The sequence below is a fragment of the Epinephelus fuscoguttatus genome, linkage group LG17 (assembly GCF_011397635.1).
Source record: "Epinephelus fuscoguttatus linkage group LG17, E.fuscoguttatus.final_Chr_v1".
Lineage (NCBI taxonomy): Eukaryota > Metazoa > Chordata > Actinopteri > Perciformes > Serranidae > Epinephelus > Epinephelus fuscoguttatus.
Genome location: NC_064768.1, coordinates 15,461,033 through 15,486,836, shown reverse-complemented (window position 1 = coordinate 15,486,836; position 25,804 = coordinate 15,461,033). Strand labels below are relative to the sequence as shown.

The 25,804-nt window shown below is 42.2% G+C and overlaps 1 protein-coding gene across 1 annotated transcript; it reads left to right on the top strand.

Annotated features, from left to right (window-relative positions):
• The first annotated feature begins 1,072 nt into the window (after window positions 1–1,072).
• On the top strand, window positions 1,073–25,804 carry tmem170b (transmembrane protein 170B). Its single transcript, XM_049602663.1, has 3 exons — window positions 1,073–1,524; window positions 13,443–13,613; window positions 18,851–25,804. The coding sequence occupies exons 1-3, from the start codon at window positions 1,344–1,346 to the stop codon at window positions 18,979–18,981; spliced, it is 483 nt and encodes a 160-aa protein (XP_049458620.1). The 5' UTR covers window positions 1,073–1,343; the 3' UTR covers window positions 18,982–25,804.

Sequence of the window (25,804 nt, the reverse complement as noted above, 5' to 3'; positions counted from 1 at the left end):
CTTACAGTGAGATGTGATCCAGGAGCCTATTAAAACCCACCCTGTTAACCTTTGCATTTAGAGACAATCCTACACACTCAAAAGATGTCAAATGTCAGACGTTTCCTCACCCTCATACCTCTGAACTGGGACACTTCTTAAAATACTGCACTCCTCAGAGAAATGTTCCAGAACATTCAGCGTCTACATAACACCCAGGTTCCCTTCCTGCCTCCCCACATCCAACTTTTCTGTCTGACGCTCAGCCATGTGAGTAAAAGATGTCAGACAGGTGTAAAGCTTCACACTATTCAAAATAGCTTTCATGTGTTCTCGGATTCTGTCTTAATCCTCGTGGGGCTGACTGAGAAATTCACTGTTTGTCTCGAGATGCTCTGTGAGGTCTCCTCCTGCACATCAGCTTAAACATCTGGATTTATTCCAGCATGTATGCTCACCATACTTCAATGTAAACATGTGGTAAGTCATTTTCTGTGTTCTCTCTAATCCAAAACCTCCCTCTAATACTCCCCATCCCTGTGTGTCTTGCTCACATCCATCCTATCGTATTATTTATTATTATATCAGGCGTTTTTGGGTGAGCCAATCAGCACCATGGAGAGCTCCTGCATCCATCCGTCGTCATGGGCAACGCCCCGGTAGTAGCTGGCACTGGGCAACGTCATTTGATTGTGACGTGGAATTTATTCAACAACAAAATAAACATTGCATATATATTTATGAAAGGTTTATGCACACATATATGTGATGTATACAGATGTGGTTCTCTGCTCTGATTGGCTGAGTCATGTTTGAGGCTCGTGCCAGCTGTAAATTACGCACTCATGCTGTTCGGCTAAAAAACAACACAATTAATCGGGTTTTTTTTTTTTTTAGCAATTCACACCCGAGTGTTTTGTGGTGTGTTAATGACGATAATTGGAATATTATGGCGTGATTACGTTGCTACGTAACTTATCCTACTTACGCACATTTTCTGCGCACCGTGCTCTCTTTTGTTCCCCATTGATGAAGCGACATCAGTAACTCGAGGATGTGTCACCGTGCACGGTAACCCCCCCCCCCCCCTCCACCGAGCAGGCGACTGGCCCTTTAAGGGTTATGTAGCCGGGCTGGCCGATGTAGGACGAGCCGACCGTGCGTCTGCCTGCCTGCGCTCCCGCTGCCATCCCCATCATGGCCTCCACACAGCCGCCACCGACACCACCGAGGATGAACCGACCAGCCAGCGGCCCTTCTCTTCCCGGAGCGGAGACGGACGTCAAGCCGAAGCAGAGGCACCGGTAGAGGCGAGCCGCGCCGGGGAGAGCCGCCTCACATCCCATGCCACCCCGGTCTCCTCCATGCCTTCGTCTAAAGCCAAGTACAGCTATTCGATAAAGAGGGGTGCGAACCCGGGCGGCGGCGGCGGCGGCAGCGGCGGCGGCAGAAACATGACAACGAACAGGGATTATTCTGTTAATCTGTCGGTGCAGCAAGTGCTGAGCCTTTGGGTGCAGGGCACGACGCTGCAGCACTTCACAGGTATGCGGAATGAAAGGTGCCGTTATTCTGTTTTCACACACACGAGCAGCATGTATACTGTAAATGTGTCGCCCGGTGGCCACCGTCCATTTTAAAGCAGAATAAACCTACATGTGTGATGTGTCTCCTGACATGCTCGGTGGGCAGAGAGGGTACCACCTCAGCTCCCATCCACAGCTAGTGCCACTCCTCTGTCCACGCGTGCGGAGTCAGTGGCTGACATGAAAATAATCACAACATGCGGTTAATTAATCTTCCTGCTGCGTGAATGCACTTTGACTGTGTGGTAAATGAAGTGTCGCCCGCCTCCCTCCCCTCTCCTCCTGCCTTTGTCCTGCAGTCCAGTAATCAAGGGGCAATTAGCATCCTCAACTCTGGGCATCAGTCTGGGATGGACTGGACTCAAGTTAAAATCCGTGCTTTTCACAATGTGCTTTTGAATGGTGGGGCCAGGCGATAAAAGCTGTAATATATGAGTATGAATAAGCTGCATATAGGTGGTTAGGGCACCATGATGGGCTGAGGGGTTGATACAGATGACAGCGTCATGTACATGTACACCACAAAAAGTAAAAATGCCTGCAAGCTGATTTTCTTGTTCCATATGCAATCATTGCATATAGACCTGACTGACACACCTGCTCTCCAGGATCTTTGTTAACAAGCTTCAGGGGAGACAATCCTGGGTCGAGACACGGTCAGTCAAGTCCACATGAAATAAAAAACAATATAGGAAGAAGAAAAATAGTATGTTGGCATTTTATCTCTTCCTCTACAGGCTGAACTTCCTCTACAAGAGCTAAATTGCCACCATCTGTTTAGATTATTATTTTGTTGCTGCTAAATGTACAAAGGGGGGAAAGAGGGTGATGTATACAGGAACAACAGGACTGCTCTGTCACATAAACACAAGATTATAGACATTCTTGAGTTCCTCCCTGCAGAGGGAGAGTTAAGCTGTGGCGGACATGTGGTCATAGTTGAATTGGCACAGACCCATCCCCTGAAATGCAGCTGACATCCTGTGTTGAGAAACACATCAAGCCGGAAAGATAAAAGATGGTAGTTAATGATGCTGACTCAGCAGGAAGCTGCAGCGCATGTAGAAGTTTGCGGAAGCAGAGCTGCAGCAGAAAAGCTGGTGAGGGTGGACTTAAAGAGAGCAGTGTGCATGAAACTGCCACCCGATCCCCCTCAACCCCGCAGTTCACCGACCAGGTGAAAAACGACCTCCTGAGACATGAGATAAGGTCACGAGGAGAGAGTGTGTGAGCCCTGAACAACAAGAGTGACACGCTCTAGAAGCAGATGTGAACTTTTGATATACATCAACCCCTTTGCCCTTTCTCTGAGGCCCTGGGGAGTCGCTTAAACAAATGGATTTCCTGTTTATGATTTGTGTGCTCGCAGCAGTTTCACTTCAGCAAACCATAAAAAAAGCATAGCTTGCTTTATGGTTTGCAAATATGGCCACAGTGTTCTGTTTTTGAGAATTATGTTTCTATGAGGTTGACTTCAGAGGGTTGGTAGATATAGTTTTAGTTTTTAAGTTCTCTGGTTTTAAAATACCGATCTCTGAGATTTTTAAAACAGTGCATAGTGCAAGTGAATGCAACTGTGTTAACAAAGTTAACAGTTAAGTTAGTAATTGATAAAAAACAAAGCAAAATACTTAAAATTTCCTTGTTAGGTTGGATAGTGTGCAGTTTTTATTGGTACTAGAGCTGGGACTAGATATCGTCTTATATTTAAGATATTTAGTATCATACCTCTTGTCTTTTCTGGTTTTAAAGAAACAGTGTAACATTTAGGGGACTTTAGTTGCATCAAACAGTGAGGGTTAAAGATTGCAACCAGCTAAAACTTCTGCTGGTTAGGATTTTTTCAGTATTCATTGTTCAGGAGTTTTTTTTCCATGAGCCAAATTATCTGTAGAGGTCTCTTTCTCTCAAAACAGTGAGTTATACTGGCAAAAAAGCAGTCTTACTTCACAGATCACTGTTTTTCCAACACTGCTCGCTGCGGAAGCTGCTAACTACGGTGGCTGACATGAAAATGTGAATGTCCCAATCTAGAGCCAGTGTTTAGATTGTCCATTCTGGGCTACTGTAGAAACATGGTGATCTCCGTAGACAAGGACCCGCTCCCTATATAGAGATTAACAGTGCATTCTAATGCTGGGTTCACACTACACAATATCAGCCCGATTATAGCCCGATGCAGCGACGTACGGTGACGGCTGGGATTGTAAACGACAATGAGTGTCGACAATCCATTGTTTCATCTTGTGTAGTGTGTCATAGTAGATGACAACCGACGCCACGTCTGGGATGCCTCATGATGTTCCAATAGAAAGTCTAGCATGTTTGATTTTCTTTTTGTCGTTCGCGACTGCTCCCGTCCCATCCTGTCACTTTGACCAATAGAAACACAGAGTGATCTGCTGCCATAGACAACTGTACGGTAGCAACTCTCCAGTCTTTTAGATATTTCTTTTAGGGTTGTTGCCATGACAGAGTAAAAAGGGAAAAATGATGGCGTGAAACAGCAGACGCACTTTATCAACCCTGTGAGTACTGCCATTAGCATCAAGCTAGCAAACAATGCTATTTCTTTATAATGGAGAATATAAAGTAAGAAAATTAAAAAATAGTGGCTTTTACTCACCAGAACTGCAGAGGCTACCAGCTTCATTTGAAACAGACTACATTACTAACACGCCTTTATTTATTATTCCCTCTGTATTTTTATAGTTTTACTTCTTTTCTGCTCCCGTTTGCCTTGATAAAGTTAATGCATCGCGCCATCATTTCAAACTCAACACTTCCTGTATCTGTTTCACATTCAAAGTCCCTTATAACTTCAGTTTAGGGAATCCTTCATTTTCTAAAAAGGCTTTTTTTGTGAAACATTTGCAGGAACATTTGTGGAGGATTCAGTAGCTTGCATGTTTGCGTACAGTACTTCAAATGTCGCTCCTGACATCTGGTGGCGCTTTGTACGTTACTACAACAACATTTCGGCTGCCACATGAACAGACACAGTGACTGAAATAATAGTGATAACAATAAAAATAGGACAAGAATAATCCGATGACATTACACATGTCGTGAAAGACAACCAGGGATAATTGGTGTGGACCATCGTGTAGTGAGTCATGTCTGTCAGCCAAGTCGCGGCATGATTTTATGACTCCACGATCTGACTCCACTCCACGATCACGAATACCATTTTTTAACATTCGGACCTTCGGCTGAATTTATAATGATTATTCGAATATTCGTTCACGGCAGAGGGGGGGAGTTGCCTCCCCGGTCTGCCTCCGGGGTTTTTTTCAGACCTAATTGTATTGCGGAGTTTTGCACTGCGGCGACTGGATCAAACCACAAAAAAATGTGATGGCACAACAGTCTCTTTCAGTACATTATTCTATGTTTTCTTTTGATTTTCACATTGGCTAGTCATCCTGCAGCGATCGTCGGTTAAATCGGTCTGTAAATGATATTTTGACATTATTGGCTATTACTGTCATGGCATCCGAAGGTACTGATGCGTTGAGCAGATGACAGTCCGTGGTCATTTTCAAAACACACTTGTGTCACGCACTCCAAAAGAAACTTGTTGAAACTTTAAACAATAATTTATTGTACAAAACGGGGGAAACAAACGTTGACAAAAACGGTTCCATAATTCATATTAAATTCAAAAGATAACGAAAAAACAGCTACAAGTTAGAGGGAATAGTGATAAAGTGGTCAAACTTGGCACTGATCCACAGCCTCAGACGGATGAGCTCAAGCGTGCCGTGCGCATAAGCTCAGTTGGTAGGCTATACTATATTTTCACATTTTTAACAATGCAATTTAAAAGTTTTGATTTTTATTGATAACCTACATTTACCAACAACAAATAGACTACATTTAGCACCAAAAAAAAAGTAAAAAAAAAAAATAAATAAAAAAACGAATATTGAACACTAAATTTTCATAGCGAATACCTACCCATAGAACGAATATTCGAATATCCGAATATTGTGTCAACAGGCATGACGTGACAAAAACACGATTCTTATTTCGAGGTGATCATACACTAAAAAAAAACATTTTTACTATATCATATTCCGCTTTGCCAATATATCCCCTAAATCCTACACAATGGACCTTTATAGGCTGTATCACATCGCCCAGCTCTAATTTGAACTACTTTCAAGAATTAGACGTAGAAATTCCAATAAAGGGCAGGCGGGGTGGAGGTGGATGTGTCAAACCAGCTCCGGACTTTTACCTGGGAGGCCACTGTTTGTGTCCTGTGTGAAAACAAAAGTGGATTTCAGTAACAACTTCCTGTGCTAGTATGTGTAGCATATTACGCTAGTGAGATATGTCACGTTTCTTTTGGAGATGGTTTATTTTGAAAACACACAATGCATGTAATGAGCATAAATTGGCCCTCCATCCCTGAGTGTCTAAAACTGATGCCATAGGGCACCTAGGGTGTTCTATATTGATGTGTAGGGCCACTGACCAAGCGTTGGTACTTTATGAGTTAGGAGTGAAAATGTGTCGTAAATTTAGGTCTGCAAGAGATTCACAATTTGGTCTATAGTCCAGCAATAATTGAGAACAGCTGTAACATATTAATAAACTTTATTTGTATAACATCTTTTACGAGGTGATGAATTGTTTCACAGAGGAAAAACAAAATTAAAACAAATAAATAAAAGTACAGAGAATGAAATAAAACACGATAAAAGCAGTAAAATAAACAAATTAAACACGTAAACCACTGCTAGCATTAGTAAAAGGCTTTTTTTAAGATGACAAGTTTTAAAAAGTGATTCAAAAGATGATAGTGCTTCAGATCTTCAAGCAGGAGGTCCAACACTAAAGAACCCTTACTGCAAACCCTTTGCCTTGAGCTGGGTCTGGTGGATTTACCGTGCAGTGTTCAGGAGAAAGAAATAAAGAGACACTTCCAGCCTTATCACCACCAGCCAGCCTCATCCCACCTCTCTCTGTCTCCCTGTACCGGGACCAACCCGTCATTCTTCCTCCTGATGGATGAACCCAACACCCCTGCAGAGCTCCTGCAGTCCCTCCACTTTGACGTGTTCATGTTCTGCAGCGGCCTGCGTGCTCATGCAGAAACTGACCTCTTATCAAGCCACCGAAAAAAACATGATCCCCTGATTTTTTTTTATGCCTCACTGTTGACCGGCAAGCTCTAAAGCTGCCGTGCGGACATAGACCTCGTTCTGTAGTTGCGGATTAGCTGAAGTTAATGCCGTGCTCTGACTGTGTTTTCGTATCTCTGAACATGACACAGCACTTGAGCGGAGCGCATCTCTCGGCCCATAGGTACTATCTCTGAGCTGTGACCACCCGCACCGTTGTCCCCTGAAATTAAATGTTCAGCTCAGCTCCCAGCGTCTGCTAAACAGGAAAAAAATGACCTGCCAACAGTCATTTCTATCAGCTGGAGTAAATAACAAGCCGTGTATTTTCACACAAACATTTCACCTTACTGACTTTCTCTCTCTACTTTTTCATTTAAATCTTTATCACGTTACATCAAGCTTGTAATTCATCAAGACTTGAAACAGAAACTCTTTAACCAGGTCATTTAAAAGTTTAAATGCTGGAAGCCAGCATGGCAGGTGACGGTAACCCATTTATCCACCACAGACAGATTTTACTGACATTTGGTTGTCAGTGGGTTACCCCACCGATCAGTGTTGTTCTCAGCAATAGAGGAAGAAGTATTCGGATCACTTACTTAAATAAAGGAACCAATATCTCAACTTACTAATACTCTTTTACAAGTCGATCTAAGTAAGAGTGTAGAAGTATTTTCAGCAAAATATACTTTAAGTATAAAGAGAAGTACTCATTCTGCAGAAAAATAGAATCTGTGACTGAAATATTTTTAAATCTGACATTGTCGGATTGTTAATGCTGGTGCACTGACACATTGTTGTAGCTAGTCAAGATGAGGCTAGTTTTAAAGTCTTTACAGTTTGGTCTAGGGATGCAGCAATCCAACTTTTGCAGTCCTGGTACCGATACCCAGGCTTTGAGTATCTGTCAATACCAAGCACCAATCTGATGCCAGTATTGAATTGATAAGTTGCACGCCTCACTGGGTGTATTTATATGCACAAAATGTTCTTGTTTTTGCCTTTATTCCAAAAAAGACAATATAACAACTAGGTATGCTCGCGATTAGAGGTCTAAACAATTAAATGCGTGCCCCCTCGCTAGTCGGCACCAGAAATATTAGTCGGTAAAACCTATTAGTGTTTCATTCATGTACAAGGCAGCTTAATTGTCATGCAGTCACCCGCCACTAGTGGGTGCTACAGAGCCATCACACAGCTGTCCCCCAGTCTACTCAAGTAATGCTCAAGTAGACTTGAGTTTTAAGACAGCACGATGGGAAATTGGAGAAACCAGCGTGAGTTTTTCTCAGATAATGTGCAAGGTTTACATTCACTGCATGGTGCAAAATGCCTCTTATTTCAGCTGAAATTTAATTATAATTTAGATCAGGCAACAAACTGCATCGGGCTTGGGTCGGGTTCGGTCAGGAAAATGCGGCCCTTCAAAGGGTCACAAGATAAACCTGAGAGGTCAGGAGATGATCACTGTGGGAGGAAAGATGTTTGGGTTTTTTAGTTAGTTTTTTAGCTTTTTAAATTAAAAAAAATGTGTCACTGGTTTAACCTTTAACAATGCAGTTTATGAGCTTACTTAGCTTTTTTTTTTTTTTTTTTAATGTGAAATCCTAGTACTTGTAGTTGTCAGAAAAATGTAGCTGCGTAAAAAGTTGCAAATGAAGCGGAGTATGACTATAGAAGTAGCATAACATGGAAATACTCAAACTAGTATCTCACTATTGTTCTTTAGTAACTGTTCAGGCTTTCAGTGGTGCTGGTCACGGGACCTGATGACAGAGGTGGGGTTTGTGGGACACATCCTCCATGTCCCTTCATGCTCCCGTGATGAACATTGTGTTAATCCGTCCAGGCTTAAGTTGGGCGACAGATGCCTGGCCTGTGCAACCAGGGGCTTTTCTCATTTGTCTGTTTTGTGCCTCCTCGCCTCCTCTGTCCTCCGTCCTCCTGCCTGTGACCCGGAAATCAATCTCAGTGCGCCAGCTTAAACGACATCTCAATTTAAAATGCATCCTGAGGAGACAGGAGAGAGCGGAGAGGAGCAGTGAGTGACGGTGCTCCTGTGACGTAGAGGCGTGACACACAACTGATGATGCAGCTGTGCCACAAGTTATATTTAATTGATAATATAAGGATGGGAACTGGTACGGTAAGCCCATGTTGCGTATAGAGAGATGTTTCAGCATATTGCAGCTGTTTCCTTGCTTGAAATGATCATTTTACAGATTACAGGCTGCAAATGAAGCCATGCTTTAGACCGTTTCTTCCTCTCCACCATGACTCCTTCTTGTCGTGAGTTTCTATCAACGTAGATGCCAGGGGTGCAAATCACAAGTTTCACCATGATGCAACATTAAATCAATTCTTTGGTCAACAGTACGATATTTAAGTAAAGTCTGCCACAGTATGTTTTTTTCAATTCAAGGGGCTGAGATTGATATGAGACGATATCAGTAAATATCCTGTTGCCTTCTTCTTGGCTGCCTATTATCGTCTGCCTGGCGCTAGGTGGCTAGCACTGTTGAATGTTAAGGTAGGAGGTGTGCTTGTACGGAGATGGTGACACAAACGTGCCATGGAAATTTCAAAATAAAGGCACATCTTAAAAATGACGATATGTATTATATTGGATAGTTGATCACTCTATCAAAATATTGATTTAGATCGATGTATTGTTACACCCCTAGTAGTCGTATGAGTTTGATATCATTATTTTGCAATGTGCAACTGTCAGAAAAACATGCCTGCATCGATAAAAGGAACCGATAAAAGAAAGCTCGGAACTGGAGCTGGTTATCGATTCCCATCCCTACTTTAAAAATGACTGTGAAGCATGAATATCTCATTTTCTTAAAGTCCTGTTGCCTTGACTCCTCTCTCCCCGGGTCTCTTCCTCGCCTTCTCCACTCGCATCTCAGTTAGGAGGGACTAAGACATAAGGAAAGGAGTCGAGGATGTACAAGCTGAGACTCGATGAGGGATCCTAATGAAGCAGGGTGGGATATTCGAGGTATCATAGTCAGGCCGAACAGTCTTTCACACTCGGCTGCCTATAATCAAAGTCTGAACCATATGACCTGAGTGTTGCTTGAGCTCCTCCAAAGGACCCCTCTCTCCTTGTCTTCTTGGAGACACATTTAAACGATCGGGACATCCTTGATGATGGCGGACCTTGATTGATTTTCTGGTCATGAGGCAAGAGAACGCAGGAGCGAGGCATAATTAGCAAAATGAAAAGAATCCATCTCTCTGACTCTTGCACTACTCGTTCTGTCACAGACATCTCTCTCCTCTCTTGCTCGATGGACGGCAATGGTTGAATCTAACTGGCGTGCCACTTTACGCAAGACAAAGAGCCGTTGTATTACTGCGCTGTCACATCTCTCTCCGCCCTGATTGGCAGCTGATTGCCAGATCAATGAGAAGATGTAGACGCTCAGTCGACTGTGGAACAACGAGGTTAGATGGATACAGTAAAGAGCTCCCTCTGGGCTGGAGGAATACTTTGTTTACACCACACAACAATGTCGCATTTCCTGTTTATCTCCCATCATCCAAACAGAACAGGCTTGGGCTTTTTACACGACATTCCTCCGCTTTGGCCTTCCTCAGTCTTTTCTTCTAGAATAATCTCATGGCCAGCTGGCTTCTCCTTGCTCCCATGGTGCCAGTGGTTTTAAGCAAGGCCCCTCGCTGGCGAAGTGCGACGAGGCCAGAGCTCTTTATGTAAAGGCAGTTTGTAGAAAGAAAGAATAAGAGAGAGAGGGATGAGGAGGAAGAGGCTGAGATAGATTCTGAATGGGGCTGACCTCTGATTTGGTCCAGTGTCTATGAAGATATACATATATACTTATGTCCTTATGTAATCAGTTATTAAAGCAAAGTTTTGCAACTGAACGAGCAGAGCAAATGTTGAATTCTTCAGCTACAGCCCAGCTCACAAAAGGCAGCTATAAGCAATTGTTTCAGACCAGATTTTCCATTTACTGCTTAGTGTCTAGCTCGCTGCAGCTCGTGTGAAATCTCACTCTGAGCGGTTTTATACATCACGACCTCAGGTCCATTACCATGGTCGGCTGCCTCCTCGATGAGCCCTGACTTAGATTGTAGCGGCTGTAGATTGAAATCCTCCCTCGCAGGTGTGTGCAGCTCCTAAAGAGTATCTGTGCATCCTGATCTGTAGCTGCAATCTGCCCTCAAACAAGGTCTGTCATGTATTGATCTGTAAGAATGCATCAGGAGATCTCCCAGTGGCACATGTAGCAGGACAGCATTCTGCCTGAGCAATGAAATCTCTGAATTTGCGTGACAAGGACATTTTATCTGTACCTACCCAGGGAGGAATATTTATCCTATTCTTCACTGTGATGGAAAAACCTTAAGGATCGATCACTTTCACTCCATCTCTGCTTAAAGGGGCACTGCGGTGATTTAGTACTGCACTAGTATTGCATGGGCGGCTGTGGCTCAAAAGGTAGAGCGGGTCGTCCACTAATCGGAGGATTATTCCACATGTCGAAGTATCCTTGGGCAAGATACTGAACCCCAAATTACTGCTGATGGCTGTTCCATTGGTGTGTGAGAGTGGATTAATGTGTAGCTGAGTAGCTAGTGGCACCTTGTACGGTAGCCTGTGTGTATGAACGGGTGAAGGTGACATGTAGTCGGTAGACTAGAAAGGCTATTTAAGGGCAGGTCCATTTACAACTCACAGATCAATTAAGTAATGAATGGTCAAAATCGAAGCAGCCAATACGTCCCGACTTGTTCTCCCTATATGGGTCAAGCTCATAAAGAACTGGATGCTACATTTCCCATAATGCAAATGGATTTAGTCTTTGATTACACCCTCACTTCCTCGTAAATTCCACATCCAAAAAACCACACCTCCAGTTTGTAACACAGGCTTTTTGTTGCAAATGTCATCTCAGAGCCCAAGATGAAGCTGAATTAACCCTTTTGATGTCACAGTGTCACAATGTCATTTTCTCAGACTTGACCAAGAACATATTAAACGTCTGTTTTCAGACACTGAGCAGGATTAATCATCAGCAGTAAACTGACATTTATGCCTAAAATCTGTGGCTTTTTATGATTGATTAACCTGTTGATCATTTGTGGATCAGTTGATATGAAACAATGATGAAATGATGAAACATGAAATACAAATTCGTGTAGCCAAACTGTAATTTAATCTTTGATTTAATCTATATAATGCCAAAAAACAGTAAAAAAAGATTGTGACTTATGTCCAAATATATAGACCGAATTGCAATAGGTCTTTTTCCACCAACATTTCCAGGAACTTTTATTACCGGGAATTTCTTTACCTGGGTAAAATTATTCCTAGTAATCTGTGTGGTTTGCGTTTCCACAGCACCTCAAAGTTCCCGAAAATGTATTCAAATCAGGCTGATGATGTATAGGGGAGTGGTAAAAGATGTAACGGAACGAGAGTGCGGAATGCTACAAGTGTGTGTTCCACCAATCAGCATTCTTCAGCAAAGAGCCCCACCCCTCCAGAATTGTGGGGAACTGAAAAGTCCTACCTCCCTACTAGGTGCTTTTTTCAGGGAAAGTTTGGGGTTGAGGGAAAGTTTTTTCCCTGGGTAATTTTGGTGCAAACGCGCCAGGGTTTTTCAAAATCCCAGGTACATGATAAAAGCTCCTGCGGTGGAAAAATATCTTCCGAGTTGAAAATCCCTGGGGCGTGTACATAAAATGAAACAGCGCTGAGCAAACACTGCTGTAATGACTTAGTTTATAGCCACCTAAAAATAAATCAGTGTAAGCGTATGCTATATGTACAATATTTCCATCTCTTCACCTAGACATCATACAGCCTTTTTCTGATGGGAAAATTAAAGCCGCTATCTCAGAGCCATCAGACTCCATTGACAAAAATGGTAATTTTACTTCGCAGAACACCGGAGTTGCTGGTCTACAGCTGCCTCTATCAGTTTGTGTGTAAGATAAAAAAGGAGAAACACACAAACTGATGCTGATTTTTTTTATGTTGCGGTAGGCCTTGTCCAGTAAATTTTTTTGTTTACGGTCTGTGTCAATAGACTAGGTTTATAAAGATGCTAGCAAAACAGCACAGTACATATAGGTTGGACCACTGTGGTTAATGTCTTTGAACGTTACAGTTACGGCTGAAAATGATGACAGAAATAAACAAGTTTGTTGATTTCACATAGCTTTGCAATTCAAATCAATTTCCAGTTGTTGACCAGGAAGTGATTGTTGTTGTTAGTGTGATGCTGTGGTGATTTGTTCAATTGAATTTACAATGACTACCAGAGAAAAACATCAAATCCCCAAATTTAAGAGGCTGAAAGCAGCAAAAGTTTGTATGAAAAATTGCTTTAAATATTTATCAATTATCAAAATAGTTGCTTGATTTTATTACGATCCATTAATCATTGCAGCTCTTGGAGTGAAAAATTAAATTGCTTCCTTTGAAATGTGCTGGAGTAGAAGTATTAAGTAGAGTGACATGTAAATACTCAAGTACAGTACTTCTTAATTGTCCTTAATTGCAGTAGTTGAATAAATGGACTTGGATACAAATCATTTTTAAAGTGTAAATTTACCTCTGATGAGTTCATGAAACTGGAGCTATCAAATCACTCGTCTGTTCTGTCAGAAATTTGTGGAAAACAGTCACCATAGTTTTGTCTTTTTCACATTGTTTCCCATGTTTGTAGTCTGTATCTCATGTGTTTTGTCTCCCTCCCGTCAGAGATGTGGTACTGGGTGTTCCTGTGGTGTCTCTTCTCCTCGCTCTTCGTCCACGGGGCGGTGGGGCTGCTCATGTTGGTCATGCTGCAGCGCCACAAGAGGGGCCGCCTCATCACCCTGGTGCTCGTCAGCGTGGGTTTCCTGGCCTCCCTCTCCGGAGGCGTCATCACCAGTAAGTACAGTCATACACTTTTTTTTTTTATTTGTATGGTAATCTTTTTTTTAATTTTTTTTTAGACTGACCTCAACAGCGTTCAGCATCCAGTCATCCAGATAAAGACAGGAGGTGACGGGGGGGAAAGAGAGCGGGATGGAGGGAGCTTGTGTGTTAACTCCTGTCGAACAGAGGAGGACAGGAGATGACAGTGAGATTTCAGACACGTGTTTTCTTGGTTACCTTTCTTTTTTGTTTATGTAGTACAGGAAGCTTCGATTATATCTGGATGATGATAATTAAGGGTGGTTATTGGTGCATTTACAAGGTTTGTACACCCAAGAAAAATAATGGCTAACAATGTAAGTGCAGTAATGTAGCCTCTGAAGACAGATGGTGTTAAACTGTCACAACATTACATTAGAGTTGGGAAATATTTGGAAACTAGTGCCAACATGATACCTGCGAGGCTAGATTACAAATTACGCAAAGTGGGTTCAGACCCCCGGGGACCCTGACCAATTAGTTTAATCCATTTCTGTTAATACTTAATGCACCACTCAGTCACAATATACAGTAAAATAAGAGGGGCCTTAAAGAGGCACTTCAGTGATTTTACACATTAAGATAAGTTCACTGGGCATGGCCAGCACCACTCTGTGAAATCTGAATTATATGACAAAGAGATGCCATCAAGTTTCACTGTGGGGATTGCAGGATGCAGTGTTAATGGACCTTATACCAAACTATAAACTAAAAGTCAGGACATTTCAGTCTCTGCTGTGTTGATTTTAAGATGTGTTACACAGGTCAGCTCTTCCAGGGTGTTTCAACGTCATGATCGCAGCAATTAATGCAAATTCAACCAATCCCTGTGAATTTCACGCAATCTTGCAATTTCGTCCAATCACCGCAACTTTTCTGCAACTTTACCAATCATTGCAGTTTGCCATGAGTTTGCCAATCATAGCAGTTCCCCCCAAACGCACTGCCTTGTGTCTGTTTGTGAGATGCAGACAGGTGATGCAAATCTTCTGCAAGAAAGCGGGGGAAAACCGTTTTGTGCTCTGTGCAACTTTTAGATGGAACACAAACAACATCGATAGAAAAAACACATACACAAAACACACCCACAGAAAGACTGAAACCTGTTGACAACAGATAAGACAAGTTGCCGTGATAGAGTTTGTTGCATCCAGATCTATTACATGTTTTGAAAGAATCAAGGTGAGTTAGATTAAATATCAATGGTGGGTGATAATGTTAGTGTAGAATAAATCACAGATTCAGAACAGTGCGGTTTTATTCTCACTGGAAAGGTTTCCTTTACATTTTTAATGAATCTCACAAAAAAATAAATTATAGCTATTTCACAATTGTCACTTGCTCCTGCAATTTCTTGCAAAAAACATTGTGGCATGCAACAACTTTGAGAAAAGCTGCTGTGAGATCAGGTCTTGTAGGCTGCACCAAAATCCCAGGAAGCCCACAAAGATTCAAGAGAGGCTGAAAGTCAACACCTGCAGCAATATCTGATCTTGAGGTCCCCATCTTTCTAAATTAAATATAAAGTCATGTGACAAAAAAGGTCTGAAAACAAGCATTCAGACAAGATATTTGTCTAAGATTTATGTCTAAAAAGCAAACAAACAAAATCATGTTCGGACATTTCATACCACTGTTTGGTCAGTACCAAAATACTGTTGAGGTTCAGTACCCATCCCAACTTCACAATAATCCACACCTTGGATTAGTTCACCCAGTGTGGTCTGATAAATACTCAAGACCAGGGCGGTAAAAATAAATGGATGATAATAATGATTAATGAGGATATTTTCTGGTATTGACATATTGCAGCAGAGGGCTATTCAATTACAAACTCCATAGTTTCAAATCAGAAATGTAGATGGGCCAAACATTTCTCAGCAGGAGACTCAAAACCTTTTTTTTTTTCTTTTCTTTTTTTTTTTTTTTTAAGCTGTTGGTAGTGACAAATTTTAAACAAATGCAAATGAATGTAGTAAAAAAATAGCAATGTTCAATGTTTCACTTTTAAAATGTAAAAATATACTCTTGGTCACACGTGTGTCTCAACATCTGGCACAACACATCAAAAGTCAATATATACAATAACATTGAAAGTTCCAAAATTATAATACAGAATTATGGCACAAAAGAAAATAATAAATATTGTATCCCAGTTCTACCTTTACACCACATTTTCTGGCTGCATCGTGTCACATTTTTATTTATATTTGTTTACCTGAACGCGCTTTACAGATTGTCTGTTAGCAGATGCAGTAGATAATATTTAAGCCTTGCTTTGTCTTTCATTACCTTGCACTCACTGTAACAGAGTGTGATCACAGGGTGTGTAAACAGACCTAAATCTATCTGAGCGTAGGGCCGGAGCTTTTCAGGGCTCAGCTCAATGAATCACTCTCCATCATAGATGCAAGCTGGTCCCCAAAATAGAAAGACACTTTATTATTAATGTGTAGCAATCAGGGAGAGCAGACTATTGACTGTGAGCACACACACACACACACACACACACACCCCTCAGTCTCACCCTCCATGTGTACACCAGCCTGGCTTAAAGTCAAAGTGTGGCGGAGCAAAGGCAGCAATCTCAGCCGAGCAGAAGGAAAAGAAAGGTCACGTCGTGTTGGGGAAAGAAAACATCAACCTTTAAAGCCTCCGAATACTTGGTTTCAGATCCTGAGCATTTCTCTGGTAGATAGCTAACTAAAGATAGTTCGTTGTTGAGCCTCATTCCCAGGTTGTCGACCTGGAAATGAGGCTCAACAATCAACTTTTCTCTCTCCAGAGTTACACACAGCACTTTCAAGTACCCATAACTATATAACAATCAAATGTTTTTGTTTATTAAGAGGTGAACAGTGAAAAAAATCATCTGATCTGTTTAATCAGGATTGTGAGGGTGTGTTTTGTGGCAACATAAGTAAAGACAACCATAACTGTCCTCACATTTTGATTTTTAATTCACCTTTAAATGACTGTTTTCAACTTCCGTTATGTCAAGACAAGGCTCTTTAGGCCTATATTGGTTCACATTTTGCCAAAGTAGCACCATTGAAAGTATGCCGATATAGCTGCTGGGGGGTTGTGTACCCCTGGATGTGCAGACAGTAATCACTGCTGGGTTACTTAAATACTGATGAAAACTTAAAATGTGATAATTCTAAAGTAGGTTCTGAAGTTACAAGGAGTGCTATTTTTCGATAATGTCTAACGGGATCTATAGATGTTTATTCACACTGGAGGACATCTGAGGTAATGACTTCCTCAGGAAGTGCAAGTCACACTGAATATAAAAATATGTGTGTCATGCCTGTGTGTTAAAAACAAGTAAAGTCCGCGCACCAAAAAGCTCCAATCAAGAGTGATTTATTTAAAGCATGACGTTTTGAGCCATGTCGGCTTTTCCTCAGATGCTTACATGTCTCTGTGTTCACATTTAAAGTTAAAACTCTGAGGAGGAGTGGGATGTTTGACGCAAACTGCAGCAAACAAACATTAAGAGCCCTGTTTGAACAAGCTGTAGCACATGGTCCAAGGTGAACTAAATTCTAAACTCGCTTTACTTGTTAAACAGCACATAGTCAGGGCGCAAAGCAAGGCCCGAGGGGCAAAGGGTTTGTATTTAGTCCCTTAATTAATCATAGGTGCGTTTGGGTGTAACATGAATTCAACCGATGAATGTGTCATCTTGTGTTCCCTTTAAAAGTCAGGTGTGTATGCACCTGGCACACTGCTGTTTACACGGCGGATTCAGCAAATTGGAGAAGTGAGCATCTGAGAGTAATACAGTGAGAGCAGTAATATCACTGCAGCAAATCATGTGGGGCAATTAAGCAGCAAAACTAAAAACTTTTAGCCTCTGCACAGCGTCTCTTTTAATGTGGAGTGGGACAGCAGCTCTGCTCTGATCTCTGCTATGTTCACATATTGGAGAATATTGCCCATATTCTCCTCATTGATCATGTGTTATTTCACCCACAGCAACTCATCTGCACGTGCCTGTGTGTAACAGAGTGTATGTAGGTTGTAAACCGGCTGACGTAGGTGTATCTTACTATTTGTGCCCTTTAAATGATATCAGATAGGGAAATACTGCACCATTCTGACTTTAGACCAGGTGTGTTATTGAGCAATGCTGCAATCGCTTTCAGTACACCAACAATGTGCCTGACCACACCTCATATTAAGACCTACTGAATGGGCACACAGATGAGGGAAAGTACCTTTGCTACTCACACAACATGAGGGCTGTGTCAGTCTGAAACTAGAAATGACAGATGTGCTGCTCTGTGTGCTGCTTTGCACCAGGTGTAAGGGCTCTAAGGGTTTTAGAGTACATTAATAGCCTCCATCATGAGCTGTGTGTGTTGATAAACCAGATGAACTACAATAACACCGGCATGCACCAAACCATTTTACCTCAAGCAGTATTAAAGTGGTTTTAGCCAGTCGCCCCAAATTGCATTTAATTGTACAACTGCATTCATTAAGAATATTTAATATCTTACACGAGGAGGAAACAGAAGATAACTGGAAACATAGCAAGGACAAAATTAGTGTAACGTTATTGATAATGTTATTATTTATTTCACTGTGTCTAAATATTTTTAAATCCTGACTGGTGGTCAGAAATATGTGAAATCACCCTTTTCTCACTGAGTCACTTTAAACTACTGAAAGGGCCCAGCCAAAAAAAAAAAAACAAAAAAAAAAAAACAGACAGAAATAACTAAAACTGTTTTAACCACAATTGTGTGTTTATGTGGAGCCCCACTGCTCATAGCATGACCTTTAAATCTAACATTATCGTCTCTGTTTGTTTAGCTTTGAGCAAAAATCAGGCCACTCTGTTTTGGTTTTGAGATCAGAGATTCAAAAAAAGTCCCTCTCCTCACTGTCTGTTCCCATGACAATGGCCTAAACAACATATTGTGAGGATGAACGTGAACACAGTATGTGGCTGTGCATCGAATAACATCCTCACATGAACGCTTCAACCATCTTTGAATAAATATTCACTCACAAAAAAACAACTTTTGTGCAGAGCGCTGGACTCCTGGTGGGAGGCTGAAAAGGCGAGGACGGATGTGTTTGTCCTCGCTGTGAATGGACAATCTGCGGTAATGGTGACAGGCTGTGACAGACAGCTGTGTTTGTGCATCTGTGTGTATTAACACTGGTGATGTGTGTGTGTGTTTTCCCCCCCTCAGGCGCGGCAGTGGCGGGGGTGTACCGCGTGGCAGGGAAGGACATGGCACCACTGGAGGCTCTGGTGTTCGGCGTGGGCCAGACCACCCTCTCCGTCATCATCTCCTTCTCACGCATCCTCGCCACTCTGTGAGGCGAAACCCCCTCGACATGTTGAAGCACAGACGCTGAGACGAGAGCGAACGACTCGAGCCAATCAGAGACTTTAAGGTGGCTGGGTTTGTAGATGGAGAGGAGGCAGAAATGCTCTGGACCTTAGGGGCTGGATGAAGGAGAGAGTGCCCCCGGTGTCTCTGCTCTGTTACTGCCACAACCACAGAGGGAACTCAAAGCAGGCCAGTTGTCTCCGTGTCAGAGAGCAGCACCAGGTGGAGACGGCGCCATCCTCAGCTTCTGGACTTGAAAGCCATGTTTTCGGGTGTTTCCAGAGTTCCATCACTTCTTTGTGCCAACAGCCTTCTCTGGGACATCCAGATGCCTTTATGGCCACTGACTCTCGAAGGCTTTCTGTTGCACTTGTGGGGAAAGAAATCCTCTTTTTTAAAAAACAGCAGAGTGACGACCTGTAACGATCATCTGATGATCTCTTTCGGAGATCAGAGTGAGAACAAAAGTTGAGCAATGAGTGGTGTTTGAGGGAGTGACAGCCCAACAGTGTTCATCAGCAGAAACACAGTTATTCGTCAGTATTAAAATCAGCCTCACCTCCAGGTCTTCACAACGTTCAAGTTCAGATTATCATGATCATTCCTTTCCTTAAATGGTTTGAAAGCTGCTCCATCAAACTCACAAGCGAGATGCAACTTTGAATTTTGCACTTTGTAAATGTTTGAAACGCTCTTTGCCGTAGGAGGTGTGGAATCGGTAGACGAGCAGGAGAAAACCAGCATTGGCGCTTTGTTTGGTTTGAAATATTGATTCATTGTGTGCCAACGAGAACATCCGATTGATCCTAAGGAATATTTAGACTCAGTGGGATATATGCTTGTTTTACTTTCTTGCTGAGAGTTAGACAAGGAGTCAAGTCTGTACAATAGATACCTGCATGTCTTTGGACTGTGGGAGGAAGCTGGAGTACCTAGAGAAAATCCACGCTGACACGGGGAGAACATGCAAACTCCGCACAAAGGTGTCCCTCCTGGGATCGAACCAGGAACCTTCTTGCTGTAAGGTGACAGTGCTAACCGCCATACCACCGTGCCACCAGTAATCATGTTCATCCTAAATATAAGTAATGATAACAGTGTTTTATCTTTAACCAAACTATCAACCAGTACTAATTCAAACAATAAAAATAAACACTGTGTTTATTGTTGCTGCAGTAAATCTTAGCCCATGCACGTGTTGATATAAGTGAAGCAGTTTCCCAGAGGGCCCATTCACTGGACCTGTTCAGGGGTCCAGACATTTCTGTGGGTGGGCCTGGCGTATATTATTTTTTACACAAAGCGACACGACACAGTGGACTCCCTGGTCGCTTAAACATAAATCCCTGTCAGCTCTTTTTGTTTTTTTTTAACCGGCATTTGTTTTTGTGGATTCATGGATTGACAGCGTTGCGTACTTCCGAACGTTCTCATCCTAGAGGGTGAAAAATGATTTGGGCTTCAGTTGGCGGTTGCGTTCTGTAATCTTTAGTCTCATATGACAACAGGTGTCTTATTGGCACAATAGTACTGATATAATGTTGCAGTCACAGCTGTGATTATGGAGCATTTTACAACGGCCTTTGAATGCAACCCAGACAATCGGAATCGGGGACCGTGTTTTGTTGCCTTTGTACAGAGTCAGGCTAGCAGTTTCCAGTCTTTACGCTAAGCTAGGCTAACTATCTCCTGGTTCCAGCTCCGTATTTACCGTACAGACCTGAGAATGGTGTTGGTTTGCTCATCTACTCAGCAAGAAAGCTAATAAGCGTACTTCCCAGAACAACGAAGTATTCCTTTTACGCAGATAGAGAAGGGCCTGGAAGCACCCTTGAGCAGATATGATTTTAGGTCTAGTTAGAGAGAGATCCATATCAGGTTCCCTCTTATTCAGGTTTTAGAAAGGATGTATTGGTATTAAAAAGGGTTGTTTTGCTGCTTGAGAGTCACATTTTCAAACTATTTGGTGTCTGTCCTGGTGCAGATTTTCTGTGGTAACGATGGAATCCACTGCTACAGTGTAAACCCCCCTGTGGAAAGCCATCCCTCCCTGGAGAAGGACGATTCTGCTGCTCAGACGGCCATTTTTTCAATGGCTCCCTCTTTTCTTTGTTTTGCTTATTAACCCATGTTCCTTAAGTTTAACTTTGCATATTGCACTGAAATATACCTGCCTTGTTTTTAGCACAGTGTGCGATGATACTACTCTGGTGTGACCCGACCCAGTAATCACAGTTATTACACACAGGAATCAGTGATAACACACACTGATGATCTTGTTTAGGTGAAGCAAAGAATGTGCTTGAAGCTACTGTATTAAGTCAAACTGGATTTATTGTGCTGATGCATTAGTTTTTCACTGAGTAGAGAAAGATACATTGATTTTATTTAAGTTTAATGCTCATTGCTTGGCCTATTAGTCCTCCCAGAATTCAAACTAATTCTCTTGTGTGCAGCAGGGTGAGAGGAGTAAGGTTGTAATGCCAAAGTATCGCTCATGTTCTAGCTTGATTTACCATTGTTGTGTCATTAATTGATATCACAGCCACGATTTATAGTTGTTTTAGTTTTAGAAACATTTGCACATTGGCTCGACCCCCAGACATGTGGTTCAACGTCATCCAACAACAGTTTATATGAATTTGAAGGAAAGGAAAAGACTTTTTGAGTGATTAAGTGTATGTGCTGTGTGGTTTTGTAGCTCAAAGTGTATTTATACGAGTTATGTAATTGACACAGCTCACCTTCAGTACCAGCTCAGCACACAAGAGGGCGACGTTGCACAGAAATGAAGTGGCAGCCTGAATGCCTGAAAGATGATTGTGGATTTTAAAAAAAAATGATGAAAGTGCTTCAGAGTGTTTTGATACAGACAAAAAGTTTTCTATCCTAATTTTCCCCAGAAAAAGTCTAAAATTAGAGCGAAGTCATCCGAACACCTCCCTTTTTATCCACTGAATGCTCTGCACATCGTCCATACTACCTGCTTGAATGTTTTAGCGCAATTTCAGGGACCAAGTGTGAGTCGCTGCTGATGACTCACCTGCTGTCATAGCAATGAAATCTCTGTGAAGCTGTATGTGAGGCAGTTTCTGCATGTTCGTATGTGTGTGTGGTTCATAGGAGACATTATGAGTGTCGTTGCTGTGTTTGGTGTATATCTGTGCAGTTGTGCATGTGAGTAGATATCAGAGTTTATTTTCTTTCAGCAGAGGGGGTTGTTCACATTTTTCGGCGGCCCCATAAAGCTTCAGAAAGATTAAGGACTTAAAGGGACACTTGGTATTTTTGAATCTGGAAATAATTTTCCCATGTTTTTGTGTTTAAGTGACTAATGGAGACAAAAGTTTTGGATAGTGGTCCAGTACTGAGAGAGGCACCATGGTGAAATAGGCTGTAATGTGATCCCTATGGGCAACTGTGCACCAACAGTTTACACCCACTAAGGCCCTGTATACATGTACACAGATATTTTTTAAAATAGACATTTTCCCCCTTCGTGTTAAAAAATAATTCTGTCCACATGACCGTGACCATGACAAATGATCTTTGTTCACATTAGAATGCAAAAACAACTTGAAACACTGCAGTCTACCTCAACACAAAGGTAGTAAATGTTACCTTTTTCAAACCACCTACTGGATCTACTGTTGATTACCGATCAATTCAAGGATGAAGTTACTCACTCAAACATGCAAGTGATGCCCTGGACATGCAAAGTCTTGACAGGGTCTTATTTAAAACTGTTGTGTCTGGTGGCCTTAAAAACAGTGCACGCTGAAGTGGAGCAAAAACAGCGGGTGCAGCAGATGTCTCTGATTGTCCATGAAATGGTGGAGCAACACCAAGTCTAAGGCCACGTTTACACGAAAAATATCCGCAAAAATGACCAAAAGCACTGTAGTATACACGCCAGGCCAGTAGTTGGCAGTGTGACTTTGTAATGAAACAACACGTGCCTGCGCACATGTGCTTCCTTCTACAGAGCGGTGATGTATAAACAAACAAAATGGCAACCACATGTGTGGTCTCCGTTTTCAGAGGAACTTAGCGTTTTTGGTTGAAATCATTGTCGTATAAACAGGACCTAAGTGTAAACAAAGTGATAACAGACTGGTAGTCGACCATTGCTATCGTCGTTTCTTGTGCTCCCTACACATAGCAATAATAGACATGGGTTAATTGAAGAGATTACATCAGCATTTTCTCAAACGCTCTGTTTCACACATCCACACATAACGTTAGCCGGAGTTTTAAAAAATCTAAACTGTAGGTGCGTTTTAAAAAGTGATCTAAAACTCATGTGGACAAGAGGCCAAAACAAAGAGGAAAATATCAGTTTATAAAATGTCCAGACAGGAACTAAATGTGCGTGTGTTTGCCACTGACAGGTTCAGATTGTTATTATAGGTGTCTGACAACATTACTGAAAGGACCATACAGAGGAATGAAATGTTTTTCTTTACCTTTCGCTACGGTCTGTTGTGTGCAACCAAGTCTCACTCAAGGAGAAGTCTCGTTCTGAAATCTTGCACACTTTTCCACATTGTCAAACTCAGCTAAATGTTCAGCCATGACATTGAAAATCTACGCTTCCTTTACTCAAACACAGCAAACTCTTTGCGGTACTCCCCTCTCCAGCTTTCACTAATATTTCCACTGTTACCTTCTCCTTGAGTGAGACTGAGTCACAATAACAAAGAGACCAGTGAAAGGCAAAGAAAAATGTTTCATTTCTCTGAAGGGTCCTTTCAGCAATGTTGTCAGACACCTTTATAACAATCTGAGCCTGTCAGTGGTCAGTGGACATAAATTGATGGTGCCCAATTGCCTGCAGGGATACACTGCAGCCTGTTTTGCTGCTGCCGGCTGCAGCGTTGTCTCTCAATACTGGACCACTTTTAAAAACCTGTTGTCTCCATTAGCCAGCTTATGGTGTGTTCACACAATTTCATGTCACGTTACTCACACATACATGTGTTCTTGGGGGTTTGTTTTTTCATTTTTGGAGTAGTTTGCGACTGGTGAATATTTGCTATGCACAGCTATGCTAACGGTTGTGCTAACTACCTGGGGAAGGCAGCTAACGGTTAACTTGCTTTGCAGTTAAGTACAACAGATAGGTGGAAACAACCGAGGTGAACCCAGAGGCTAAACCAGCATGAACCAATATGAAAACACTCAATTATTTTTCATACTGTCATGGCAGCACACTTCCACTTCACTCCTTGTTGTTTACGGGTCATCCTTATATTCCCCGGGTCCTATGTTCCCCGATCGGGGAACATAGGACCCTTTAAAAAAAAAGGGTCCTATGTTCCCCGCTTTCCCCAAAAGGAAATATGTTCCCTGCTTTGTATGGGACTGGGGAACATAAAACCCTTTTTAAGAAAAAGGGTCCTATGTCCTATGCTGTTGCCGGGGAACATAGGACCCTTTTGAGAAAAAGGGGTTAGGGTTAGGGGGTTAGGACCCTTTTTTAAAAAAAAGGGCCTATGTTCCCTGGGTCCTTTTGGGGAACAGCAGGGAACATAGAACCCTTATTATTAAAAAGGGTTCTATGTTCCCCGGTCCCATACAAAGCGGGGAACATAGGACCCTTTTGGGGTCCCATACAAAGCGGGGAACATAGGACCCGGGGAACACAGAACCCGGGGAACATAGGTACGCTCCCGTTGTTTACCTTCCATAGTAGTAGACTAGCTTAGATTCCTCAGAACATTTTGCTAGGAAGCAACTGAACAAAAAAGCTTACACAAGTACCTTACCATTTAGTCCTATGGCTTTGCTCACTTGTCTCCGAGCCCTCTCCTTTTATGTTTTGCCTCTGTACATTTCTAACATTGAGTGGTTGAGCTCTAGGTACCCGCAGACGGCGACATTGTTTGTCCTCCATTTTTGTTTCTCTGTGACGTCAGGAGAACCTCAACTAGATCTCAACACTGATAGAATTTCACGACACAGTGTCACATGAATTTCTTGTTCAGTGTGAACACCATCAGCCACAAAAACATGTGAAAATAGGGTCCAGGTTGAAAAATCCCAAAGTTCCCCTTTAGTTGTGAGTGACGCTGTGCTCAGAGGAGCGGTTCACTGAGAAACGTCTTACATGATGTGCTGGAAAACTTTTTATTTGATGTGTTAGAAATGAATGCAGATGTTAGATGAGTGCACTTACTGTACATCCTGAGCTGTATATAGCTATAGTGTACAAAGTCTTCACCTGATGAGTGTAACCAACAGCTGATATGAACAAACTAACCACTGGATAGTATTTTTGGTGATGGAGTATTCACACCTAGTGCCATGATCGCTCATGATGATGATTTTTTTGTTCCCGCTCCAGGTTCTGTGACTCAGCCGCCGTCTAAAGTGGCTGTGTGACTGTGTACTGCAATATCTAAGGAGACACCCAGCAACTAATAATCCCCTCTAGACTTTTAAAAATGCCATCGCACTGCAGCGAGACGCTCAGCTCAATAATCCTGTCTCTTTCATAGGCTTAGAACTAAAGCTGCCCCCTCAGTCTACTGTTGTCCAAATGCCACATATTCCCCCCCAGACACATACTGTGTACCCGCTGTGATTGCATGTGCAGTGCAGCTCAGATAACGTGTGAATGGGACTATACGGACAATCCAACAAGAGACAATGTTGTACAAAAACCCAAAGTGGCACTTGTAGATAATGTACAATATGTTCTTTTTTTAATTTTGTACCAGCCAACCGCTGATATTTATAACTATTGCCTATTTATGTACAAATTGTTCTTCCTGTACATACTCAACAGTCAGTTGAATTAAAAATCTT

What these genes read in the sequence shown, in the direction of transcription:
- tmem170b (XM_049602663.1), top strand. Translation starts at nt 1,344, where the DNA reads ATGCCTTCGTCTAAAGCCAAGTACAGCTATTCGATAAAGAGGGGTGCG. An exon ending in GACGCTGCAGCACTTCACAG is followed by an intron (nt 1,525 to 13,442) that starts GTATGCGGAATG and finishes CCCTCCCGTCAG; the next exon opens with AGATGTGGTACTGGGTGTTC. An exon ending in CTCCGGAGGCGTCATCACCA is followed by an intron (nt 13,614 to 18,850) that starts GTAAGTACAGTC and finishes TCCCCCCCTCAG; the next exon opens with GCGCGGCAGTGGCGGGGGTG.